Here is a 24,788-nt window from a genome sequence, read left to right as displayed (position 1 = left end):
TCATATCAAAGGATATACAGGGCTGTACCCTATAAAATAGACAGGGGCTGCAGCATATAACGAGTACATCACATAGGATACATTTGGGCTGCAGTGTTCATCAGTGGGATGAGCGCAGAGAGTAGACTATCTCCGCCCATAAAATACGTCCTGCACTGGCCAACATCTGGACGTAATCCTTCATTGCATGTGCCACAGGGTTCAGTAGTGAACACTGCGTTTGCATGTTTTCAATGTCAGAAGGAATTAAAGGGCCAGCAGAACTGGCCCAAGCACTTCCGTCCCCAGGAATCTGCGCAGGGGCCGGAAAGAAGGACAGTTTACAGCCCTCGGACCGGAGGTTCCTCACACCCGGCTTAGATCAAAGGACATTCATATGTTTGGATGGCCCAAAGTCCAGTCCAAAATCTCATTCAGAATCTGCATCAAGACCTGAAAATTGCTTTTCACAGACACTTATCATTCAATCTCACTGAGCTAGATTGCAAAGAAGAGTGGGAAAAAATTTCAGCTTCCAAGTGTGCAAAGCTGGTGGAGACATATTCCAAAGACTTGCAGCTGTAATTGCAGTGAAAGGTGATCCTGAAAAGTATTCACTCAGGGAGGAGATTTATATTTTTAAAATTAATTAGAAATCATGTATCATTCCTTTTACACTTCACAAATACAAGCAAGCTACTTTGTGTTGGTATATCACATAAAATTTCAACCAAATACATTTAGCTTTGGTTGTGTAATGTGAAAAAAAGCGGAACGGTTCAAGGGGTATGAATAATTTTTCAAGGCTTAGCATCTAATGCATGGATATCAGCGATCCTCCAGAATGAGAAATGCCCACTTTAAACTCGATCTTCTAAGTAGCTCATTTAACGCTCACGATTTTTGATATTCTCCACTTGTATTACTGACATTTATTACCAAGAACAGGTTCTTATATGAATAAGAACTATTCTGCGTAAATTATGCCTGGGTTATTTGTGTCGAAAATTCTTGGTTAATGTTCCTCACTTGTCTAGACCCATGTGTCTCCTGAGGTGCAACACAGTGGTTCTGTTTACCTGGTAAGCTTCATCCGGCAGCTTTTGTTTCAGGTATTCCTCCATTTTTAGCTCATTTTCAAGTTGGCGCACAGAGTCATTCTCATAAGTTTCGTCATCGTGTCGGTTATATGCATCTTCAGGAACTCTGCAAAAATGTTAAAAAAATAAATAAAAAAAAGTGGTAGTTTTAGCTGATGTTGCTTCCTTAAAAAATCTATCAGTTTTAATCCTAAATAGAATACCTGTGGGGACACACATACAAGTGTTTCTCACTAAATTAGAATATCATCAAAAAGTTAATTTCAGTTCTTCAATACAAAAAGTGAAACTCATATATTATATAGAGTAATTACAAACAGAGTGATCTATTTCAAGTGTTTATTTCTGTTAATGTTGATGATTATGGCTTACAGCCAATGAAAACCCAAAGGTCATTGTTAGGAGGTTGCTTCCCCTGCTCCTTGCCTGGAACCACTTAGTCAGACAGCTGGGTTGTTGGGGGGAAGACTTTCTGCCCTGGACAGAGGGGACCAGGTGACTGCTGGGAAGAGAGAGGGGAGTGGTCAGAAAAAGTGCGGGAGAGAGAGCGCGCCAGAGAGGGGACAGCTGCACAGAGAGAGGGCAGGCTGCAGCGTCGCGCTCCCCATGACAGAGTGCTCCCCGTGAGGGCACTAAGGCTGGAGTGAGAGTGGGGACTTGGAAGCCTCCATAATCTGAGAAGACTCTTCCCCTGACAGTGCAGAGACAGTGACTCAGTGCAGCCCTGGTGACCGCAGTGACATGCAAAGATCCCTGAGTGTGATAAGTAACTGCCCTGTGTGTGTGACATCGTTACTACAGAGAAGCTGCCAGGCTTACAGAGACTCCTGTAGCAGTGACAGAGAGACTGTGCTATTTCCTGGTTCCAGTTTCACTTTGAGAAGAACAGGCTGCAGAGATTTAACTCCGGACTTTCCAGGAGACAGAGAAGGGACCAGGATCTCAAGCCCTGCTGGTGACTGTATCCACGTTGGAAAAAGGACTCTCCAGTCAGGATCTCCCTGGGCTTTTAAGTTACCAGTATGTGCACACGTATTCTGGTCCTCTGCGGATTTTTCCGCTGCGGATTTGATAAATCCGCAGTGCTAAACCGCTGCGGATTTACCGCATTTTTTCTGTGCATTTCACTGCGGTTTTACAACTGCGATTTTCTATTTGAGCAGTTGTAAAACCGCTGCGGAATCCGCACAAAGAAGTGACATGCTGCGGAATGTAAACCGCTGCGTTTCCGTGCAGTTTTTCCGCAGCATGTGTACAGCGATTTTTGTTTCCCATAGGTTTACATTGAACTGTAAACTCATGGGAAACTGCTGCGGATCCGCAGCGTTTTCCGCAGCGTGTGCACATACCTTTAGAATTAGGCTATGTGCACACGGTGCGGATTTGGCTGCGGATCCACAGCGGATTGGCCGCTACGGATTCGCAGCAGTGTTCCATCAGGTTTACAGTACCATGTAAACCTATGGAAAACCAAATCCGCTGTGCCCATGGTGCGGAAAATACCGTGCGGAAACGCTGCGTTGTATTTTCCGCAGCATGTCAATTCTTTGTGCGGATTCCGCAGCATTTTACACCTGTTCCTCAATAGGAATCCACAGGTGAAATCCGCACAAAAAATGGAAATCCGCGGTAAATCCGCAGGTAAAACGCAGTGCCTTTTACCCGCGGATTTTTCAAAAATGATGCTGAAAATTCTCACACGAATCCGCAACGTGGGCACATAGCCTTAGGGTTAGGGTTGGAATTAGGGTTGTGGTTAGGGTTAGGGGTGTGTTGGGGTTAGGGTTGTGGTTAGGGGTGTGTTGGGGTTAGGGTTGGAATTAGGGTTGTGGCTACAGTTGGGATTAGAGTTAGGGGTGTGTGTGGGTTAGTGTTGGAGGTAGAATTGAGGGGTTTCCACTGTTTAGGCACATCAGGGGTCTCCAAACGCAACATGGCGCCACCATTGATTCCAGCCAATCTCGTATTCAAAAAGTCAAATGGTGCTCCCTCAATTCCGAGCCCCGACGTGTGCCCAAACAGTGGTTTACCCCCACATATGGGGTACCAGCATACTCAGGATGAACTGCGCAACAATTACTGGGGTCCAATTTCTCCTGTTACCCTTGTGAAAATAAAAAAATGCTTGCTAAAACATCATTTTTGAGGAAAGAAAAATGATTTTTTATTTTCACGGCTCTGCGTTGTAAACGTCTGTGAAGCACTTGGGGGTTCAAAGTGCTCACCACATATCTAGATAAGTTCCTTGGGGGGTCTAGTTTCTAAAATGGGGTCACTTGTGGGGGGTTTCTACTGTTTAGGCACACCAGGGGCTCTGCAAACGCAACGTGACGCCCGCAGACCATTCCATCAAAGTCTGCATTTCAAAAGTCACTACTTCCCTTCTGAGCCCCGACGTGTGCCCAAACAGTGGTTTACCCCCACACATGGGGTATCAGCGTACTCAGGAGAAACTGGACAACAAGTTTTGGGGTCCAATTTCTCCTGTAACCCTTGGGAAAATAAAAAATTCTGGGCTAAATAATTATTTTTGAGGAAAGAAAAGGTATTTATTATTTTCACGGTTCTGCATTATAAACTTCTATGAAGCACTTGGGGGTTCAAAGTGCTCACCACACATCTAGATAAGTTCCTTTCGGGGTCTAGTTTCCAAAATGGGGTCACTTGTGGGGGGTTTGTACTGTTAAGCCACATCAGGGGCTCTGCAAACGCAACATGACGCCCACAGAGCATTCCATCAAAGTCTGCATTTCAAAACGTCACTACTTTACTTCCGAGCCCCGGCATGTGCCCAAACAGTGGTTTACCCCCACATATGGGGTATCAGCATACTCAGGACAAACTGGACAACAACATTTGGGGTCCAATTTCTCCTATTACCCTTGGCAAAATAGGAAATTCCAGGCTAAAAAATAATTTTTGAGGAAAGAAAAATTATTTTTAATTTTCATGGCTCTGCGTTATAAACTTCTGTGAAGCACTTGGGGGTTCAAAGTCCTCACCACACATCTAGATTAGTTCCTTTGGGGGTCTAGTTTCCAAAATGGGGTCATTTCTGGGGGATCTCCAATGTTTAGGCACACGGGCTCTCCAAACGTGACATGGTGTCCGCTAATGATTGGAGCTAATTTTCCATTTAAAAAGCCAAATGGCGTTCCTTCCCTTCCGAGCCCTGCCGTGCGCCCAAACAGTGGTTTACCCCCACATATGGGGTATCAGCATACTCAGGACAAACTGGACAACAACATTTGGGGTCCAATTTCTCCTATTACCCTTGGCAAAATAGGAAATTCCAGGCTAAAAAATAATTTTTGAGGAAAGAAAAATTATTTTTAATTTTCATGGCTCTGCGTTATAAACTTCTGTGAAGCACCTGGGGGTTTAAAGTGCTCAATATGCATCTAGATAAGTTCCTTGGGGGGTCTAGTTTCCAAAATGGGGTCACTTGTGGGGGAGCTCCAATGTTTAGGCACACAGGGGCTCTCCAAACGCGACATGGTGTCCGCTAACAATTGGAGCTAATTTTCCATTCAAAAAGTAAAATGGCGCGCCTTCCCTTCCGAGCCCTGCCGAGTGCCCAAACAGTGGTTTACCCCCACATATGAGGTATCGGCGTACTCGGGAGAAATTGCCCAACAAATTTTATGATCCTTTTTATCCTATTGCCCATGTGAAAATGAAAAAATTGAGGCGAAAAGAATTTTTTTGTGAAAAAAAAGTACTTTTTCATTTTTACAGATCAATTTGTGAAGCACCTGAGGGTTTAAAGTGCTCACTAGGCATCTAGATAAGTTCCTTGGGGGGTCTAGTTTCCAAAATGGGGTCACTTGTGGGGGAGTGCCAATGTTTAGGCACACAGGGTCTCTCCAAACGCGACATGGTGTCCGCTAACAATTGGAGCTAATTTTCCATTCAAAAAGTCAAATGGCGCTCCTTCCCTTCCGAGCCTTACCATGTGCCCAAACAGTGGTTTACCCCCACAGTATCAGCGTACTCAGAACAAATTGGACAACAACTTTCGTGGTTCAGTTTCTCCTTTTTCCATTGGGAAAATAAAAAAATTGTTGCTAAAAGATACATTTTTGTGACTAAAAAGTTAAATGTTCATTTTTTCCTTCCATGTTGCTTCTGCTGCTGTGAAGCACCTGAAGGGTTAATAAACTTCTTGAATGTGGTTTTGAGTACCTTGAGGGGTGCAGTTTTTAGAATGGTGTCACTTTTGGGTATTTTCAGCCATATAGACCCCTCAAACTGACTTCAAATGTGAGGTGGTCCCTAAAAAAAATGGTTTTGTAAATTTCGTTGTAAAAATGAGAAATCGCTGGTCAAATTTTAACCCTTATAACTTCCTAGCAAAAAAAAAATTTTTGTTTCCAAAATTGTGCTGATGTAAAGTATACATGTGGGAAATGTTATTTATTAACTATTTTGTGTCACATAACTCTCTGGTTTAACAGAATAAAAATTCAAAATGTGAAAATTGCTAAATTTTCAAAATTTTCGCCAAATTTCCGTTTTTATCACAAATAAACGCAGAATTTATTGACCTAAATTTACCACTAACATGAAGCCCAATATGTCACGAAAAAATAATCTCAGAACCGCTAGGATCCGTTTAAGCGTTCCTGAGTTATTACCTCATAAAGGGACACTGGTCAGAATTGCAAAAAACGGCAAGGTCTTTAAGGTCAAAATAGGCTGGGTCATGAAGGGGTTAAAATCTGAAATGTTGGCCTACTGAAATGTACAGTTAGGTCCATATATATTTGGACAGCGACAACATTTTTCTAATTTTGGTAATAGACATTACCACAATGAATTTTAAACAAAACAATTCTGGTGCAGTTGAAGTTCAGACTTTCAGCTTTCATTTGAGGGTATCCACATTAAAATTGGATGAAGGGTTTAGGAATTTCAGCTCCTTAACATGTGCCACCCTGTTTTAAAAGGGACCAAAAGTAATTGGACAGATTCAATAATTTTAAATAAAATATTCATTTTTAGTACTTGGTTGAATACCCTTTGTTGGCAATGACTGCCTGAAGTCTTGAACTCTTGGACATCACCAGACGCGGTGTTTCCTCCTTTTTGATGCTCTGCCAGGCCTTCACTACGGTGGTTTTCAGTTGCTGTTTGTTTGTGGGCCTTTCTGTCTGAAGTTTAGTCTTTAACAAATGAAATGCATGCTCAATTGGGTTGAGATCAGATAACTGACTTGGCCATTCAAAAATATTCCACTTCTTTGCTTTAATAAACTCCTGGATTGCTTTGGCTTTATGTTTTGGGTCATTGTCCATCTGTAGTATGAAACGGCGACCAATCAGTTTGGCTGCATTTGGCTGGATCTGAGCACACAGTATGGCTCTGAATACCTCAGAATTCATTCGGCTGCTTCTGTCTTGTGTCACATCATCAATAAACACTAGTGACCCAGTGCCACTGGCAGCCATGCATGCCCAAGCCATCACACTGATTCCGTCGTGTTTTACAGATGATGTGGTATGCTTTGGATTATGAGCTGTACCACGCCTTCGCCATACTTTTCTCTTTCCATCATTCTGGTAGAGGTTGATCTTGGCTTCATCTGTCCAAAGAATGTTCTTCCAGAACTGTGCTGGCTTTTTTAGATGCTTTTTAGCAAAGTCCAGTCTAGTCTTTTTATTCTTGATGCTTATGAGTGGCTTGCACCGTGCAGTGAACCCTCTGTATTTACTTTCATGCAGTCTTCTCTTTATGGTAGATTTGGATATTGATACGCCTACCTCCTGGAGAGTGTTGTTCACTTGGTTGGCTGTTGTGAAGGGGATTCTCTTCACCATGGAGATTATTCTGCAATCATCCACCACTGTTGTCTTCCGTAGCCGCCCAGGTCTTTTTGCATTGATGAGTTCACCAGTGCTTTCTTTCTTTCCCAGGATGTACCAAACTGTAGATTTTTCCACTCCTAATATTGTAGCAATTTCTCGGATGGGGTTTTTCTGTTTTCGCAGCTTAAGGATGGCTTGTTTCACCTGCATGGAGAGCTCCTTTGACAGCATGTTTACTTCACAGCAAAACCTTCCAAATGCAAGCACCACACCTCAAATCAACTCCAGGCCTTTTATCTGCTTAATTGAGAATGACATAGCGAAGGGATTGCCCACACCTGTCCATGAAATAGCCTTGGAGTCAATTGTCCAATTACTTTTGGTCCCTTTAAAAACAGGGTGGCACATGTTAAGGAGCTGAAACTCCTAAACCCTTCATCCAATTTTAATGTGGATACCCTCAAATGAAAGCTGAAAGTCTGATCTTCAACTGCATCTGAATTGTTTTGTTTAAAATTCATTGTGGTAATGTCTATAACCAAAATTAGAAAAATGTTGTCTCTGTCCAAATATATATGGACCTAACTGTATGTTCAGTAAATGCACTCTGTCAGGGATCCCGTAATTTTTGTCAGGATTTTCCTAATCCCACAAATCCCTGATTGCCTAATTATCCCGATGCCGTGAATATACGTCTCATTAATACCGGATAGATAGAAATTTCGATATTCCATATTTTCTCCTGAAGCCATAATATCTGCTGTCTATTATACTGCAGAGACCACAGCTATGTGTAAAGGTGTCAGATTTTCTTTGTTCCACTTCAATCTAGTAGTCATTCCAGTCTCTCTCTGTGGGTACAATAAACATCGCCTTCAGTTACCTAGACATCAAGAGGGATCCTCGCATTTTAATTAAGCGGCTTCACATCTCTTTACCCTTCCATTTTACATAAACACAGCATGGAGTGCACGCTCCTATCTTGTCATGACAAATGGTACATGAAAGAAAAAGAAGGGGGGGGGGCATAAGGGACCTCAAGGATTTTTAATATTTTCTGACACACTCAATAGTTGATCGGGGTTCCTTTGGCATCAATTACTGCATCAATGCAGCGTGGCATGGAGGCGATCAGCCTGTGACACTGCTAATGTGTTATGGAAGCCCAGGTTGCTTTGATAGCAGCCTTCAGCTTGTCTGCATTGTTGGGTCTGGTGTCGCTCATCTTCCACTTGACAATACCCCAAAGATTCTCTATGGGGTTAAGGTCAGGTGAGTTTGCTGGCCAATCAAGCACAGTGATACTGTTGTTTTTAAACCAGGTATTGGTACTTTTGGCAGTGTGGACAGGTGCCAAGTACTGCTGGAGAATGAAATTTACATCTCCAAAAAGCTTGTCGGCAGAGGGAAGCATGAAGTGGTCTAAAAATTCCTGGTAGACGGCTGCGCTGACTTCGGTCTTGATAAAACACAGGGGACCTACACCAGCAGATGACATTGCTCCCCAAATTATCACTGATTGTGGAAACATCATACTAGATCTCAAGCACCTTGGATTGTGTTTCTCTCCACTCTTCCTCCAGACTCTGGGACCTTGATTTCCAAATGAAATGCAACATTTACTTTAATCTGAAAACAACACCTTGAACTACTGAGTGACAGTCCAGTTCTTTTTCTCCTTGGCCCAGGTAAGACGCTTCTGGCGTTGTCTATTGGTCATGAGAGGCTTGACACAAGGAATGTGACACTTGTAGCCCATGTCCTGGATATGTCTGTGTTGTTGTTGCTCTTGAAGCAATGACTTCAGCAACAATCCACTTCTTGTGAATCTCGCCCAAATTTTTGAATGGCCTTTTCTTTATCCTTTCAAGGCTGCGGTTATCCTGGTTGCTTGTGCACCTTTTTCTACCACACTTTTTCCTTCCACTCAACTTTCCATTAATATGCTTGGATACAGCAATCTGAACAGCCAGCTTCTTTAGTAATGACCATTTGTGGCTTACCTTCCTTGTGGAGTGTGTCAATGACTGCCTTATGGACATCTGTCAAGTCAGCAGTCTTTCCCATGATTGTGGAGCCTACAGCTTAGGAAGCCTTTGCAGGTTTTTTAGTTAATTATTCTAATTTACTGAGATAATGACTTTGGGTTTCCATTGGTTGTAACCCATAATCATCAACATTAACAGAAAAACACTTGAAATAGATCACTCTGTTTATAATGACTCCATATCATATACGAGTTTCACTTTTTGCACTGAAAAACTGAAATAAATTAACTTTTTGATGATATTCTAATTTAGTGAGAAGCACTTGTACCTTCCTGTCCTGTTTTAGCAAAAGTATTAATGACAAAATAAAGTATTCAGTGCTCTCTGACCAGTATTTGAAGAAGATGCAAACAGATTCTGGTCAGCATTTTTTTTAAAGCAGCCTTTCAAGCATTGTTCCATTCACTTTAATAAAAGAATGCTGAAATATCCTAAACAGCCACTAAAAAAATACACCACAGTTGAATATAAAGCAGTATGAAGCTGCAGTAAATATTGAAGAATCTGCAGTCTCTTCAAACTCCTGCCTAGAGGGGGTGCCGATATTTGCACCCCCATTCCAATCTTAATGTCTTAATGAATCTCATCCAAAACTACCACAAAAGACTTTAAGCTGTCATTGATGTTAGAGGGGGCAATACACGGTATTAAGAAATGGGGTATGTGAACTTTTGATCAGGGTAATTTGGATGTTTTGGGTTGTCATTATGATTTAAAAAGAGAAAACACAGTAGTTTGACAATAAATGTCTTCACCCAACCACTAACCATGAGTGGAGAAAAAGTTTTGGTGTTATCATTCATATTCTTTGAAAAAAAAAGGCCAAGAAAGCAAAAAATCTGTTGGGGTATGTAAACTTTTGAGCACAACTGTAAAGGTGCAGGGGAGGCTGCACATAAACGTGCAGGGGGAGCTGCATATAAAGGTGTAGGGGGCTGTTTTTTGTCTTTCCAGCTATGGCAACATATTTTGTACATGCCTGACAAATGCTGAAAAGAAACTTTTAGCAGTCTATGGGTATATTCAGTAAATGAGCTGGGCAGCTGTAAGAATGCATCCCAAACTACTAAATACAAAAAAACAATGGCTTGACCGATCACAGGTGCATACATATCTGCGCGAATATTTCCAGTAGCTGATGAAGAATTATGGTTGTATGTTGGTTTTCTGGCATGGATCTGAGCAAGGAAAGCTTTCTCTGAGGTTGGAGACGGGACCAAGTCATCAAAGTGAACTCTCCCGTATTCTGCATGTACGCTGCCTTCTGCTTCATTTCCCACATCTAGAAAAGACAAAAATGGAGCATGAATCACATGAATAGGCTATAACACCCAATCTTGAAAAATATGTAAGTATGTAAGAACAGCCCGACAGGTTGTCTGTAATGCTTGCTTCCCTGGTGGTCTAGGATGGGTGATGCTAATCTCTGGCAGCCTATAACAGTGGTGGGGGTAAAGTCTTCTTGCATAGTGGTCTATGGTAGTGAGGTATGCATTCACTGGTGGTCTAAGCTAATGGCAGTGTAATGTCTAACTCACTGTTATTTTTTGGTAATAGAAAGGAGTTGTGGCCTTGACTTGATTGAGGTTGCCTTGTCCTTTATTTCTTAGGTCATATTCACATTGTAGGTTTTGTTTATGCTTAGTGTATACAAAGCTATCAATGTGTGTGGTAAATTGAAGCAGAGACCGATGCCCAACAGTGGTGCCCATCGTTCATAAACGATAATGCCATTTAACAGATACATCATGAAGATGGTCGGAAAAGCTCATGATGTGCACAGAGATGCCATACGTTACTCATTGTTCATTAAAGAATTAAAGAGCATACTGCACTGTAATGTTCTTTCAGTACCAGACTGAGATAAATAGTGAAGTCTTCTACAATATCCCATACTCCTTTTTGTGGTATCCTTATGTACAGTGGCCTGACTGAGCCCAAAAGGACACTCTCTTGGTTCTGTTTTACTTATACAGCCCAATGGACAAGTTTAGTGTATACACTGAAGCTTTTTTCACCCCTAAGAGAATGCACACATGACGTCTTTTTCAGTCTGTTTCCACCTTGAATTTGCCTGAAACAGCCACAATAAAATGAAAAAAAAAAAAAAAAAGTGCACAGCAATGTCGTTTTTACATTGCTGTGCACTTTTTTTTTTTTTTTTTTTTTTCAGTCTTTTGTTTCTTCTTTTAACCACTTCAGGGGTTGGAAACCTTGAAGCGGTTAAAAGAATTAACATGTTCACTCTTTGCGCAGCTTCTTTTGAATAGCTTTTTAAAATTTGTAGGTCCGTATATCTATACTAGGGCTTGTTTTGTGCCGGACGAAGTTTGTAAACACACAGTAACTATACAGACTCATGCATACATGTTCACACACAGATGCAGACCATCGACACTCATATATATGTGTGCATATATACACTTAAAAAAAAAAATAAAGGGAACACTAAAATACCACATCCTAGATATTACTGAATGAAATATTCCAGTTGCAAATCTTTATTCGTTACATAGTGCAATGCGTTGAGAATAAAACGTAAAAATGATCAATGTAAATCAAAATTAATATATCTCATGGAGGTCTCAATTTGGAATGATACTCAAATCAAATTACAGGCTGATCCAACTTCAGTGGAAATTACCTCAAGACAAGGAAATGATGCTCAGTAGTGTGTGTGGCCTCCACGTGCCTTCATGACCTCCCTACAATGCCTGGGCAAGCTCCTGATGAGGAGGCAGATGTTCTCCTTAGGGATCTCCTCACAGACCTGGATTAAAGCATCAGTCAACTCCTGGACAGTCTGTAGTGCAACGTTGTATTGGTGGATGGAACGTGACATGATGTCCTATATGTGATCGATTGGATTCAGGACTGGGGAATGGGCAGGCTACTCCAAACAATCAATGCCTCCATCATGCAGGAACTGCTGACACACTTCAGCTACATGAGGCCTAGCATTATCATGCATAAAAAGAAACTCGGGGACCAGTGTTCCTGCATATGGTCTCACAACTGGTCTGAGGATATCTGTTAAGATCTGGTAATTCAGTACCACAATGGACATAGAAGTCAGAGCACATACAGTGACCTGACAATAACCCAAAAACATAGAACGAGCTCTGAGACGTGGAAACTCTGCTGACCGCAATCCCTAATCCTCTCCAACCACACTAGAGGCAGCCGTGGATTGCGCCTAACGCTCCCTATGCAACTCGGCACAGCCTGAGAAACTAGCTAGCCTGAAGATAGAAAATAAGCCTACCTTGCCTCAGAGAAATACCCCAAAGGAAAAGGCAGCCCCCACATTTAATGACTGAGTTAAGATGAAAAGACAAACGTAGAGATGAAATAGATTTAGCAAAGTGAGGCCCGACTTTCTGAACAGAGCGAGGATAGGAAAGGTAACTTTGCGGTCAACACAAAACCCTACAAACAACCACGCAAAGGGGGCAAAAAGACACTCCGTACCGAACTAACGGCACGGAGGTACACCCTCTGCGTCCCAGAGCTACCAGCAAGAAAGAAAAAACAAATAAGCAAGCTGGACAGAAACAAACAGCAAACAAATAGCAAAAGCGGAACTTAGCTATGCAGAGAAGCAGGCCACAGGAACGATCCAGGAGGAAACAGGTCCAATACTAGAACATTGACTGGAGGCCAGGATCAAAGCACTAGGTGGAGTTAAATAGAGCAGCACCTAACGACTTCACCACATCACCTGAGGAAGGAAACTCAGAAGCCGCAGTACCACTCTCCTCCACCAACGGAAGCTCACAGAGAGAATCAGCCGAAGTACCACTTGTGACCACAGGAGGGAGCTCTGCCACAGAATTCACAACAGTACCCCCCCTTGAGGAGGGGTCACCGAACCCTCACCAGAGCCCCCAGGACGACCAGGATGAGCCATATGAAAGGCACGAACAAGATCGGGAGCATGGACATCAGAGGCAAAGACCCAGGAATTATCTTCCTGAGCATAACCCTTCCACTTAACCAGATACTGGAGTTTCCGTCTTGAAACACGAGAATCCAAAATCTTCTCCACAATATACTCCAACTCCCCCTCCACCAAAACCGGGGCAGGAGGATCAACAGATGGAACCATAGGTGCCACGTATCTCCGCAACAATGGCCTATGGAATACGTTATGAATGGAAAAAGAATCTGGAAGGGTCAGACGAAAAGACACAGGATTAAGAACCTCAGAAATCCTATACGGACCAATGAAACGAGGTTTAAACTTAGGAGAGGAAACCTTCATAGGAATATGACGAGAAGATAACCAAACCCCCAACACGAAGTCGGGGACCCACACAGCGTCTGCGATTAGCGAAACGTTGAGCCTTCTCCTGGGACAAGGTCAAATTGTCCACTACATGAGTCCAAATCTGCTGCAACCTGTCCACCACAGTATCCACACCAGGACAGTCCGAAGACTCAACCTGCCCTGAAGAGAAACGAGGATGGAACCCAGAGTTGCAGAAAAACGGCGAAACCAAGGTAGCCGAGCTGGCCAGATTATTAAGGGCGAACTCAGCCAAAGGCAAAAAGGACACCCAGTCATCCTGATCAGCAGAAACAAAGCATCTCAGATATGTTTCCAAGGTCTGATTGGTTCGTTCGGTCTGGCCATTAGTCTGAGGATGGAAAGCCGAGGAAAAAGACAAGTCAATGCCCATCCTAGCACAAAAGGCTCGCCAAAACCTCGAAACAAACTGGGAACCTCTGTCAGAAACGATATTCTCTGGAATGCCATGTAAACGAACCACATGCTGGAAGAACAATGGTAGCAAATCAGAGGAGGAAGGTAATCTAGACAAGGGTACCAAATGGACCATCTTAGAGAAGCGATCACAAACCACCCAAATGACTGACATTTTTTGAGAGACGGGAAGATCTGAAATAAAATCCATAGAGATATGTGTCCAAGGCCTCTTCGGGACCGGCAAGGGCAAAAGCAACCCACTGGCACGAGAACAGCAGGGCTTAGCCCGAGCACAAATCCCACAGGACTGCACAAAAGAACGCACATCCCGCGACAGAGATGGCCACCAAAAGGATCTAGCCACTAACTCTCTGGTACCAAAGATTCCAGGATGACCAGCCAACACCGAACAATGAACCTCAGAGATAACTTTATTCGTCCACCTATCAGGGACAAACAATTTCTCCGCTGGGCAACGATCAGGTTTATTAGCCTGAAATTGTTGCAGCACCCGCCGCAAATCAGGGGAGATGGCAGACACAATTACTCCCTCTTTGAGAATACCCGCCGGCTCAGACAAACCCGGAGAGTCGGGCACAAAACTCCTAGACAGAGCATCCGCCTTCACATTTTTAGAGCCCGGAAGGTACGAAATCACAAAATCAAAACAGGCAAAAAACAGCTACCAACGAGCCTGTCTAGGATTCAACCGTTTGGCAGACTCGAGATAAGTCAAGTTCTTATGATCAGTCAAGACCACCACGCGATGCTTAGCTCCTTCAAGCCAATGACGCCACTCCTCGAATGCCCACTTCATGGCCAGCAACTCTCGATTGCCAACATCATAATTTCGCTCAGCAGGCGAAAACTTCCTGGAAAAGAAGGCGCATGGTTTCATCACCGAGCAATCAGAACTTCTCTGCGACAAAACAGCCCCTGCTCCAATTTCAGAAGCATCAACCTCGACCTGGAATGGAAGCGAAACATCTGGTTGACACAACACAGGGGCAGAAGAAAAACGACGCTTCAACTCTTGAAAAGCTTCCACAGCAGCAGAAGACCAATTGACCACATCAGCACCCTTCTTGGTCAAATCGGTCAATGGTTTAGCAATACTAGAAAAATTGCAGATGAAGCGACGATAAAAATTAGCAAATCCCAGGAACTTTTGCAGACTTTTCAGAGATGTCGGCTGAATCCAATCATGGATGGCTTGGACCTTAACAGGGTCCATCTCGATAGTAGAAGGGGAAAAGATGAACCCCAAAAACGAAACCTTCTGAACCCCAAAGAGACACTTTGATCCCTTCACAAACAAAGAATTAGCACGCAGGACCTGAAACACCGTTCTGACCTGCTTCACATGAGACTCCCAATCATCCGAGAAGATCAAAATGTCATCCAAGTACACAATCAGGAATTTATCCAGGTACTCTCGGAAGATGTCATGCATAAAGGACTGAAACACTGATGGAGCATTGGCAAGTCCGAATGGCATTACTAGATACTCAAAATGGCCCTCGGGCGTATTAAATGTAGTTTTCCATTCATCGCCTCGCTTAATACGCACAAGATTATACGCACCACGAAGATCTATCTTGGTGAACCAACTAGCCCCCTTAATCCGAGCAAACAAATCAGATAACAACGGCAAGGGGTACTGAAATTTAACCGTGATCTTATTTAGAAGGCGGTAATCTATACAAGGTCTCAGCGAACCATCCTTCTTGGCCACAAAAAAGAACCCTGCTCCTAATGGCGACGATGACGGGCAAATATGCCCCTTCTCCAAGGACTCCTTCACGTAACTCCGCATAGCGGCGTGCTCAGGCACAGATAAATTAAACAGTCGACCCTTTGGGAATTTACTACCAGGAATCAAATCGATAGCACAATCACAATCCCTATGCGGAGGTAGGGTATCGGACTTGGGCTCATCAAATACATCCCGGTAATCAGACAAGAACTCTGGAACCTCAGAAGGGGTGGATGACGAAATAGACAGAAATGGGACATCACCATGTACCCCCTGACAACCCCAGCTGGACACAGACATGGATTTCCAATCTAATACTGGATTATGGACTTGTAGCCATGGCAACCCCAACACGACCACATCATGCAGATTATGCAACACCAGAAAGCGAATAACCTCCTGATGTGCAGGAGCCATGCACATGGTCAGCTGGGTCCAGTACTGAGGCTTATTCTTGGCCAAAGGCGTAGCATCAATTCCTCTCAATGGAATAGGACACTGCAAGGGCTCCAAGAAAAACCCACAACGCCTAGCATACTCCAAGTCCATCAAATTCAGGGCAGCGCCTGAATCCACAAATGCCATGACAGAATAAGATGACAAAGAGCAGATCAAGGTAACGGACAAAAGAAATTTTGACTGTACCGTACCAATGGTGGCAGACCTAGCGAACCGCTTAGGACAATCAGAGATAGCATGAGTGGAATCACCACAGTAGAAACACAGCCCCATTCAGACGTCTGTGTTCTTGCCGTTCAACTCTGGTCAAAGTCCTATCGCACTGCATAGGCTCAGGTTTATGCTCAGATAATACCGCCAAATGGTGCACAGATTTACGCTCACGCAAGCGTCGACCGATCTGAATGGCCAAAGACATAGACTCATTCAGACCAGCAGGCATAGGAAATCCCACCATGACATCTTTAAGGGCTTCAGAGAGACCCTTTCTGAAAATGGCTGCGAGCGCACCTTCATTCCATTGAGTGAGTACGGACCACTTTCTAAATTTCTGACAATATACCTCTATCTCATCCTGACCCTGACACAGAGCCAGCAAATTTTTCTCTGCCTGATCCACTGAATTAGGTTCATCGTACAGCAATCCGAGCGCCAGGAAAAACGCATCGATATTACTTAATGCAGGATCTCCTGGCGCAAGGGAAAATGCCCAGTCCTGAGGGTCGCCACGTAAAAAAGAAATAATGATCCTAACTTGTTGAACTGGGTCACCAGAGGAGCGAGGTTTCAAAGCCAGAAATAGTTTACAATTATTTTTGAAACTCAGAAATTTAGTTCTAGCTCCAAAAAACAAATCAGGAATAGAAATTCTTGGTTCTAACATAGAATTCTGAACCACAAAGTCTTGAATATTTTGTACTCTTGCCGTGAGCTGATCCACACATGAAGACAGACCTTTAATGTCCATCGCTACACCTGTGTCCTGAACCACCCAAATGTCTAGGGGAAAAAAAAGGCAAAACACAGTGCAGAGAAAAAAAAATGGTCTCAGAACTTCTTTTTTCCCTCTATTGAGAATCATTAGTACTTTTGGCCTCCAGTACTGTTATGATCTGGTAATTCAGTACCACAATGGACATAGAAGTCAGAGCACATACAGTGACCTGACAATAACCCAAAAACATAGAACGAGCTCTGAGACGTGGGAACTCTGCTGACCGCAATCCCTAATCCTCCCCAACCACACTAGAGGCAGCCGTGGATTGCGCCTAACGCTCCCTATGCAACTCGGCACAGCCTGAGAAACTAGCTAGCCTGAAGATAGAAAATAAGCCTACCTTGCCTCAGAGAAATACCCCAAAGGAAAAGGCAGCCCCCACATATAATGACTGTGAGTTAAGATGAAAAGACAAACGTAGAGATGAAATAGATTTAGCAAAGTGAGGCCCGACTTTCTGAACAGAGCGAGGATAGGAAAGGTAACTTTGCGGTCAACACAAAACCCTACAAACAACCACGCAAAGGGGGCAAAAAGACCCTCTGTACCGAACTAACGGCACGGAGGTACACCCTCTGCGTCCCAGAGCTTCCAGCAAACAAGAAAAAACAAATAAGCAAGCTGGACAGAAAAAAACAGCAAACAAATAGCAAAAGCGGAAATTAGCTATGCAGAGAAGCAGGCCACAGGAACGATCCAGGAGGAAACAGGTCCAATACTAGAACATTGACTGGAGGCCAGGATCAAAGCACTAGGTGGAGTTAAATAGAGCAGCACCTAACGACTTCACCACATCACCTGAGGAAGGAAACTCAGAAGCCGCAGTACCACTCTCCTCCACCAACGGAAGCTCACAGAGAGAATCAGCCGAAGTACCACTTGTGACCACAGGAGGGAGCTCTGCCACAGAATTCACAACAGATATCATCCTGGTACCTAATGACAGTCAGGGTACCTCTAGCTAGCATTTGGAGAGCTGTACGGCCCTCCAAAGAAATGCCTCCCCACACCATTACTGACCCACTGCCAAACCAGTCAAGCTGGAGGATGCTGTAGGCAGCAGAATGTTCTCCACATCATCTCCCGACTCCATCACATCTGCTCAGTATGAACCTGCTCTCATTCATGAAGAACACAGGGCGCCAAAGTTGAATATACCAATCATGGTGTTCCCTGGCAAATGCCAATCGCCCTGCATGATGTTGGGCTGTAAGCACACCAACTTGTGGATGTTGCACCCTCATGGAGTCTGTTTCTGACAGTTTGAGCAGACACATGTTAGTGGCCTACTGAAGGTCATTTTGCAGGGCTCTGGCACTGCTCCTCCTGTTTTACCTTGCACAAAGGAGGAGGTAACGGTAATGATGCTGGGTAGTTGCCCTCCAGCGGCCCCTTCCACGTCTACTGGTGTACTGGCCTATTTCCTGGGATCTGCTCTATGTTCTGGACACTGTACTGACAGGCACACCTACCCTTCTTGTCACAGCTTGCATTGATGTGCCATCCTGGATGAGCTGCACTACCTGAGCAGTTTCTGTGGGTCGTGCGGTAGACACCACCTCATGTTCTGTATCTCTAGGGGTGAGAGCAACGACAGAATGCAAAAGTGACCAAAACAGCCAAAAAGGATGAGAGCAGAGAAACGGTCTGTGGTCACCACCTGCAGAACCAGTCTTTATAGGGGTTGTCTTGCTAATTGCTTATAGTTTCTACTTGTTGACTGTTCAATTAGCACAACAGCAGGAAAAATTGATTCACAATCAGTGTTGCTTCATAACTGGTCAGGTTGATTTCACAGCAGTGTGATTGACTTGGAGTTACCGTACATTCATTGTGCTGTTTAAGTGTTCCCTTTATTTTCTATATGAATGTAGATTGTAGGGATTCACGCTCTGCCGTAGTAAGCGTTCAAAAACGCACTGGATTCTTGCATCAAAACAATGGGACGTTTATTTCCACTGGTTGCACGCTTACAGTTTGGTGCACACGGCTTGTGCAGCATTTTTTTAAATCTGCAGTATGTCAATTCTTTCAGTGTTTTTGCAGCAATTTTTGACCCATAAAAAGCAATGGGAAAATGTAAAAACGCTGAGCAAACGCAGCAAACAGGTTTTGCTGGGTTTTGGCATTGTTTTATGCTGTATTTGTTGTAAGTAAACTAGCTTTATTAAACACTTATTGTAGAAAAATCGCACATGCAATTCACGCAAAAACAGTAAAAAAAAAAAGCAGCAAAAAGGCAGCAAAACCTGTGTTTTGATGACAGTGTTTTTACGGACAAGAGCATAGGTTTTGGCTGAAGAAAAAAGTGCTTCAAAAACATTGCATGTTAAAACCCCTTAATGACCGCCAATACGTCTTTTAACTGACCTGAGATATAAGAGAATAGCCTCCCCATACAGGAGACAATCCAGCCGCTGTCAGCGGTCCTCTATAACTGACAACTTGCTGCATTAGATGTTTGCACCGTCCAAATCTGTTTAACCCCTTAGATGCTGCTGTCAATAGTGACTACTACTATATAAATGGTTAACAGAGTGTGGGGGCTTCCTCTTTATCCCAGTCGGTGCCCTCAAATCATGATTGTGTGGTCCTGATGGTTGCTATGGAAATTCATAACCAAATAGTGGCCTTAGAGTCTGACGGCTGTAGTACCTGTTCAGAAGTCAGTGACATTTAGGTGGTAAAAATACACATTTTCATTTCTGTTATGCCACTTTGCATTAATTCCTGAAAATCGCCTGAAGGGTTAATAAACTACCTGACTGCAGATTTCAATAGGTCAGGGGGTGCCGTTTTTAAAATGCTATAACTTTTGGGGGTTTCCCAATATATGAGACCCCTAAAGGCACTTCAAACATGGATAGGTCCCTAAAAAATAAATTTTGTAAAATTCTTTGAAAAAATTGAAAAACTACTGCTACATTTTTAAACCTCCTCAAAGGCTAACAAAATAAAAGAACATTTTACAAATGGTGCTGATGTAAAGCAGACATGAGGGTAATCTTATTTATTAATATTTTGCTGTGGTATGACTATCTGGATTAAAGGGATAATCATTCAAAGTTTGAAAATTGCTAATTTTTTTTAATTTTTTCTCAAATTTCTGATATTTTTTATAAACACAAAACATATTGACCTAAGTTCACCATTACCATAAAGTATAATGTGTCACGAAAAAACAGTCTCAAAATCACTGGGATTTGTTGAAGCGTTCCAGAGTTATTACCACATAAAGTGACACTGGTCAGATTTTAAAAAATATGGCTCCCTCATTAAGGGGTTAAAGAGGTTGTCCAGGACTAACAGGCAGGTATTTTGCTAACAGAGGCAACTGTCTGCCTGTTCTAACCGGTCACCGACCGCTCCTGCTGGAAATTCAACTGCTCCACATCAACAGAGCAGCTCTTCTTCCTCCTGGCTGCTCTGTCAACTGGGCGTGGCTGCTGAAGTCATGCTGATTGACAGTCGACTCCCTGCAGTTAGGCACTCAGGAGTCAATTATCAATCAGCATAATGTCTGCAGTCACACCCACCCCGCCAACAGAGCACAGAGGATGAAAAGCTGATACTCTGTCGATGTGATGTCGGCAGAAGCTGGTGAATTGCCAACACAAACGGTCTGTGATCGCTCTCGGTCAGTAAAAATCGGCGCTGGATACAACAGGCAGGTATTTAGCAACTACCTGCCTGTTAGTTCTTAGTAAAAAAAATTAAATAGTCCTGGCTAACCACTCCTCATCTCAGCATGCTTAGCATGTCGATCTCCGCAACGAGAAAGGATACTTCTTGGATCCCGGTCAGACGCCTCTCACACAGCCAAACTAGACGAGGGGCAGTACCCCGAAACACAGTGTCTGCAAACTGAGATTCTGGTTTGGCTATTATCCTATGTCATGTGACAAGGCTCGTTAAAGGGTCAAGATTGATTGCTACTTCCAATAGGTGGCACTAGAGTTTTAGCTCTCTTCCTCTCTGAAGAGACAATTTGCATAATTTGTATTTGATAAAACACTAACAACGACTGTACCTTATTTGCTAATACTTATAGCACCCACCTGGCGCAGCTGTCACCTTATGGGCGTATTAGTCCTTTCTACTTGAATAATCAAAGTGCCAAACATTGTGATTATGAAAGTTGCCGCACTTAAAGGCTACTGAGGTTTTGTCAACTGGAAAGAACTATTGACATAGTAAAATAATTAAAGTACTTAAAACACCTCTACCAAAAAAGAAGTAATGAAGTGATGGAAAGGAAACCCCACAAAACCTTTATAAATGTTTACATTCTAGATTCTGCAAGTACATTTTCACAATAAGTCATTAAGGCTGTGTGCAGACGTTCAGGATTTTTCGCTTTTTTTTTTTTGCTATAAAACCGTGAAAAAACGCATACATTAAGCATCCTATTATTAGAATGCAATCCACAATTTTTGTGCACTTGTTGCGTTTTTTTTCCGCGGCGGAATAGCATTCCGGAAAAAAATGCAGCATGTTCATTCTTTGTGCGGAATCGCGGCGATTCTGCACACATAGGAATGCATTGATCCACTTACTTACTGCATGTGGCTATGCCCACTATGCGGGAAGTAAGCGGATCATGTGCGGTTGGTACCCAGGGTGGAGGAGAGGAGACCCTCCTCCAGGCCCTGGGAACCATGTAATTGTTAAAAAAAAAAAAAAAAAAAGAATTAAAATAATACATCCTGATGTACAATAACAAATTGTATTGTGGTACCGTGTTAGCCAGAAAAAACGATGTGAATACTTTTCTGCCCAATGATGACAGAAGTATTCTCGGAGTGATACTTTTATTGGCTAATAATGTTAACCTTTTTTTCTGGTTAGCCAATAAAAGTATCACTCCCAGAATACTTCTGTCATCATTGGGCAGAAAAGTATTCACATTGAATAATACATCCTGATATTCTCACCTTCCGGCGTCCCTCGCAGCGTTCCCGCTCCTCGCAATGCTTCCGTTCCCAGGGATGCTTTGCGGCAATGACCTGTGATGACGTAGCGGTCTCGTGAGATGCTACGTCATCAGGGGTCATTGCCGCAAAGCATTATTGGGAACGGGAGCATCGTGAGGAGCGGGAAGACTGCTGGGGACGCCGGAAGGTAAGACTATCACGATTTATTATATTTTTTAACATTAGATCTTTTTACTATTGATGCTGCATAGACAGCATCAATAGTAAAAAGTTGGTCACACTTGTCAAACACTATGTTTAACAAGTGTGACCAACCTGTCAATCAGTTTTCCAAGCGATGCAACAGATTGCTTGGAAAACGCTAGTGTTTAGCGGGAAAACGCATGCCAATTAAGCATGCGTTTTACCCGCGGCACAGTTGCGGAATTTGCGTGGATATCTCTGCGGCAATTCCAGACATGTGCACTTAGCCTAAGAGTGGTTTTTTTAAATGCGTTTTTATCACATTTTTGAGGATGCAGTTTTTGTCTTTTTTTGTATGAAATGTTTTAAAATAAGAAATAAGTTGCTTTGCTTTTGATACTTCCTGGTATTTGGCTTTGACAAACTATATTGATAATGTCATGTGCGTATTTCATGCAGATTTTGCGCATCTAGTGCAATTCTATGGGGCAAATGCACACAAATAACTCAGCGATCCGCAAGAAACATAATGTTGCAGATTTTTTTTAAAAATGCATCACCGGAACTGTAAGATGCTGTGTTTATTGCGCAGTGAAAATATGAAGCACAAAAAACTCATCAATAAGGCTGATTTCACATTTGCATCTGTGCATGCAGCGTTTGATCCGCATACATCCGCATGCGTCATGCGTCCATATATTTAATGGTGTACGCATGGACATGTGTTAGCATGCTTTTGCATACACATGCGTCTTCTCACGGTGTGTGGTTGGACGCGGCGAACGCAACATGTTGCATTTTTGGAGGCGTCAAAAATCTGTCAAATATGCGCAGGCATGCGCATGCGGATGAGTGCATAAAAAAACATTACTTTCTATGGGAACGCTTGCGTAAGCATGCGTTCGATGCACTTGCGTACTTCGGACTGCGCATGTCCAGGAACTGATTGAGACACGCCCTCCTGGAAATATCGAACACATGTGCATAGGCAATGCAAATGCATGTAAAAACGCATACAAACGCAGAGCTTTTTTTTGCCATCATGCGTAAGCTGATGTGGATAAAAAACGCTGTGTAAATATGCGTCTGCATGCATTTTCGTATGCAGATGATACGCTGTGCACATATACGCAAATGTGAACTTAGCCTAAGCAATAGCATGTTTCAATTACAAATTTCCCAGAACTTTAGCTACATACTGTAAGTTATCCATATACTTTCCTCCATTAGAACAAGAATAGCACCTCCACAATAAGGAAAAAATAAAACTGTATGAGCTATTTGATAGCATAAGGCGATGTGCCCACGTTACGGATTTTTAGCGTTTTTTTAAGCGTTTGGGGGGCGGTTTTCCGCTGCGGAAACACTTAAAAACCGCTTACATAAAGCATCCCATTATTGAATGCATTCTGCAATTTTTGTGCCCATGCTGCGTTTTTTCCGCAGCGGAAAAGCATTGCGGGAAAAAAAGCAGCATGTTCATTAATTTCGAGGAAAATCGGCGGTTTTGCCGCTATAGAACTGTATTTGGACCATTGGAAAAAAATGCTAAAAAAGCGACAAATACGCGATAAAAACACACACACACAAAAAAAAACGCAAGCGGATTTCCTGCCATGGGAGTCCAGATTTGATCAGGAAAATTCTGCAAACTTTCTGCAACGTGGGCACATAGCCTAAGGGTGCTGCTGTAAAACACGCTCCTGATGGACAATTACACCTTTGAAAGCTGGTAGAAAAATTAGAACTGGTATAGAAATTAGCTATAGTGTCCCAGGAATTCAGCCATGCCCCCATCCTCCTCATTCCTACTGTCCTATTTATGACTGTTAAACCACGGTTGTGGCAAAAACCTATAATCTAATGATCCTCGTCTATAGCTGTACCAAAGGGTCATCAGGCCATGGACTGTGTTTAAAGAGGTCTGGTCACAAGTATTTTGCTCTTATTTTTGCTGCTTCCTTTGAGTATGATTCTTTTTTTCAAAATCTGCCATATAAGTCCACAAATATGTGTCTTTTTATATTGCACCAAGTTCATAGTCTTTACGAAGATTGTGCAAGATGGTTCAGTGGTGAACACTTTAGCCGTGCAGTGCTGTGGTCCCAAGTTGAAATCCCAGAATCCCATTTTATTTATTATGCTTACTTTTATAATGCCATCATATTCCACAGCACTTTACATACATTATCATTGTTGTCCCCATTGGGACTCAGTCTAGATTCCTTATCAGTATGTCTTTATAGTGTGGGAGGAAACCGGAGTAAACGGAGGAAATCCACGCAAACACGGGAAGAACACAAACTCCTTGCAGATGTTGTCCTTGTCCAAAGCAACAGTGCTAACCACTGAGCCATGTGTGGGACATGTATGTTCTCGCCGTGCTTTCATGGGTCTTCTTCCTTCTCACTCCAAACACATACTGATGGGAATTTAGGTTGCGAGCCCTACTGAGGACAGTGATGATGGTGATGTGGAAATTAATTGCACTATATAAATAAGCTTCACAGTCTAAAGAATCCTGTAAGAAACATTTTCCATAAAAATTAGCACTACCTGAATAGACCCCGTCTCTGGAATTGTAAGGTAGGTTAATAAAACAACAACAATAAACTGCCTACTCAGGAATAAAATAAGACAAGAAGCGGTGACTGGAGATCTGGTGACAGGTTAGATGGAAGCTCCATCCTCTCCCCACCGGCCAGAGATGGCTGATCAGCAATAGATCATTACCCCCATGTTCTCTGTAGGATTTCTATCAGACTGACAGTTCCGGGTCATGCAGACAATTCTGCAGACTACTGGTGAGGACCACTG

General features: G+C 43.0%; 1 protein-coding gene across 16 annotated transcripts in view; it reads right to left on the bottom strand.

Annotated features, from left to right (window-relative positions):
* DTNA (dystrobrevin alpha) overlaps positions 1 to 24,788 on the bottom strand; it is a 450,665-nt gene that overhangs the window by 17,504 nt on the left and 408,373 nt on the right. For all 16 annotated transcript variants that reach the window (XM_069731276.1, XM_069731277.1, XM_069731274.1 and 13 more), the window contains 2 exons: positions 10,045 to 10,216; positions 1,059 to 1,185 (listed from right to left, as the gene is read on the bottom strand). In XM_069731276.1, the coding sequence (XP_069587377.1) occupies positions 1,059 to 1,185; positions 10,045 to 10,216 (299 nt within the window). The remainder of the gene's footprint in view (positions 1 to 1,058; positions 1,186 to 10,044; positions 10,217 to 24,788) is intronic.

This window comes from Ranitomeya imitator, chromosome 6 (assembly GCF_032444005.1).
Source record: "Ranitomeya imitator isolate aRanImi1 chromosome 6, aRanImi1.pri, whole genome shotgun sequence".
NCBI classification, from domain to species: Eukaryota; Metazoa; Chordata; class Amphibia; order Anura; family Dendrobatidae; genus Ranitomeya; species Ranitomeya imitator.
The sequence above is the reverse complement of the archived record's forward strand: the minus strand, read 5'-3'. Positions and strand labels throughout refer to the sequence as shown.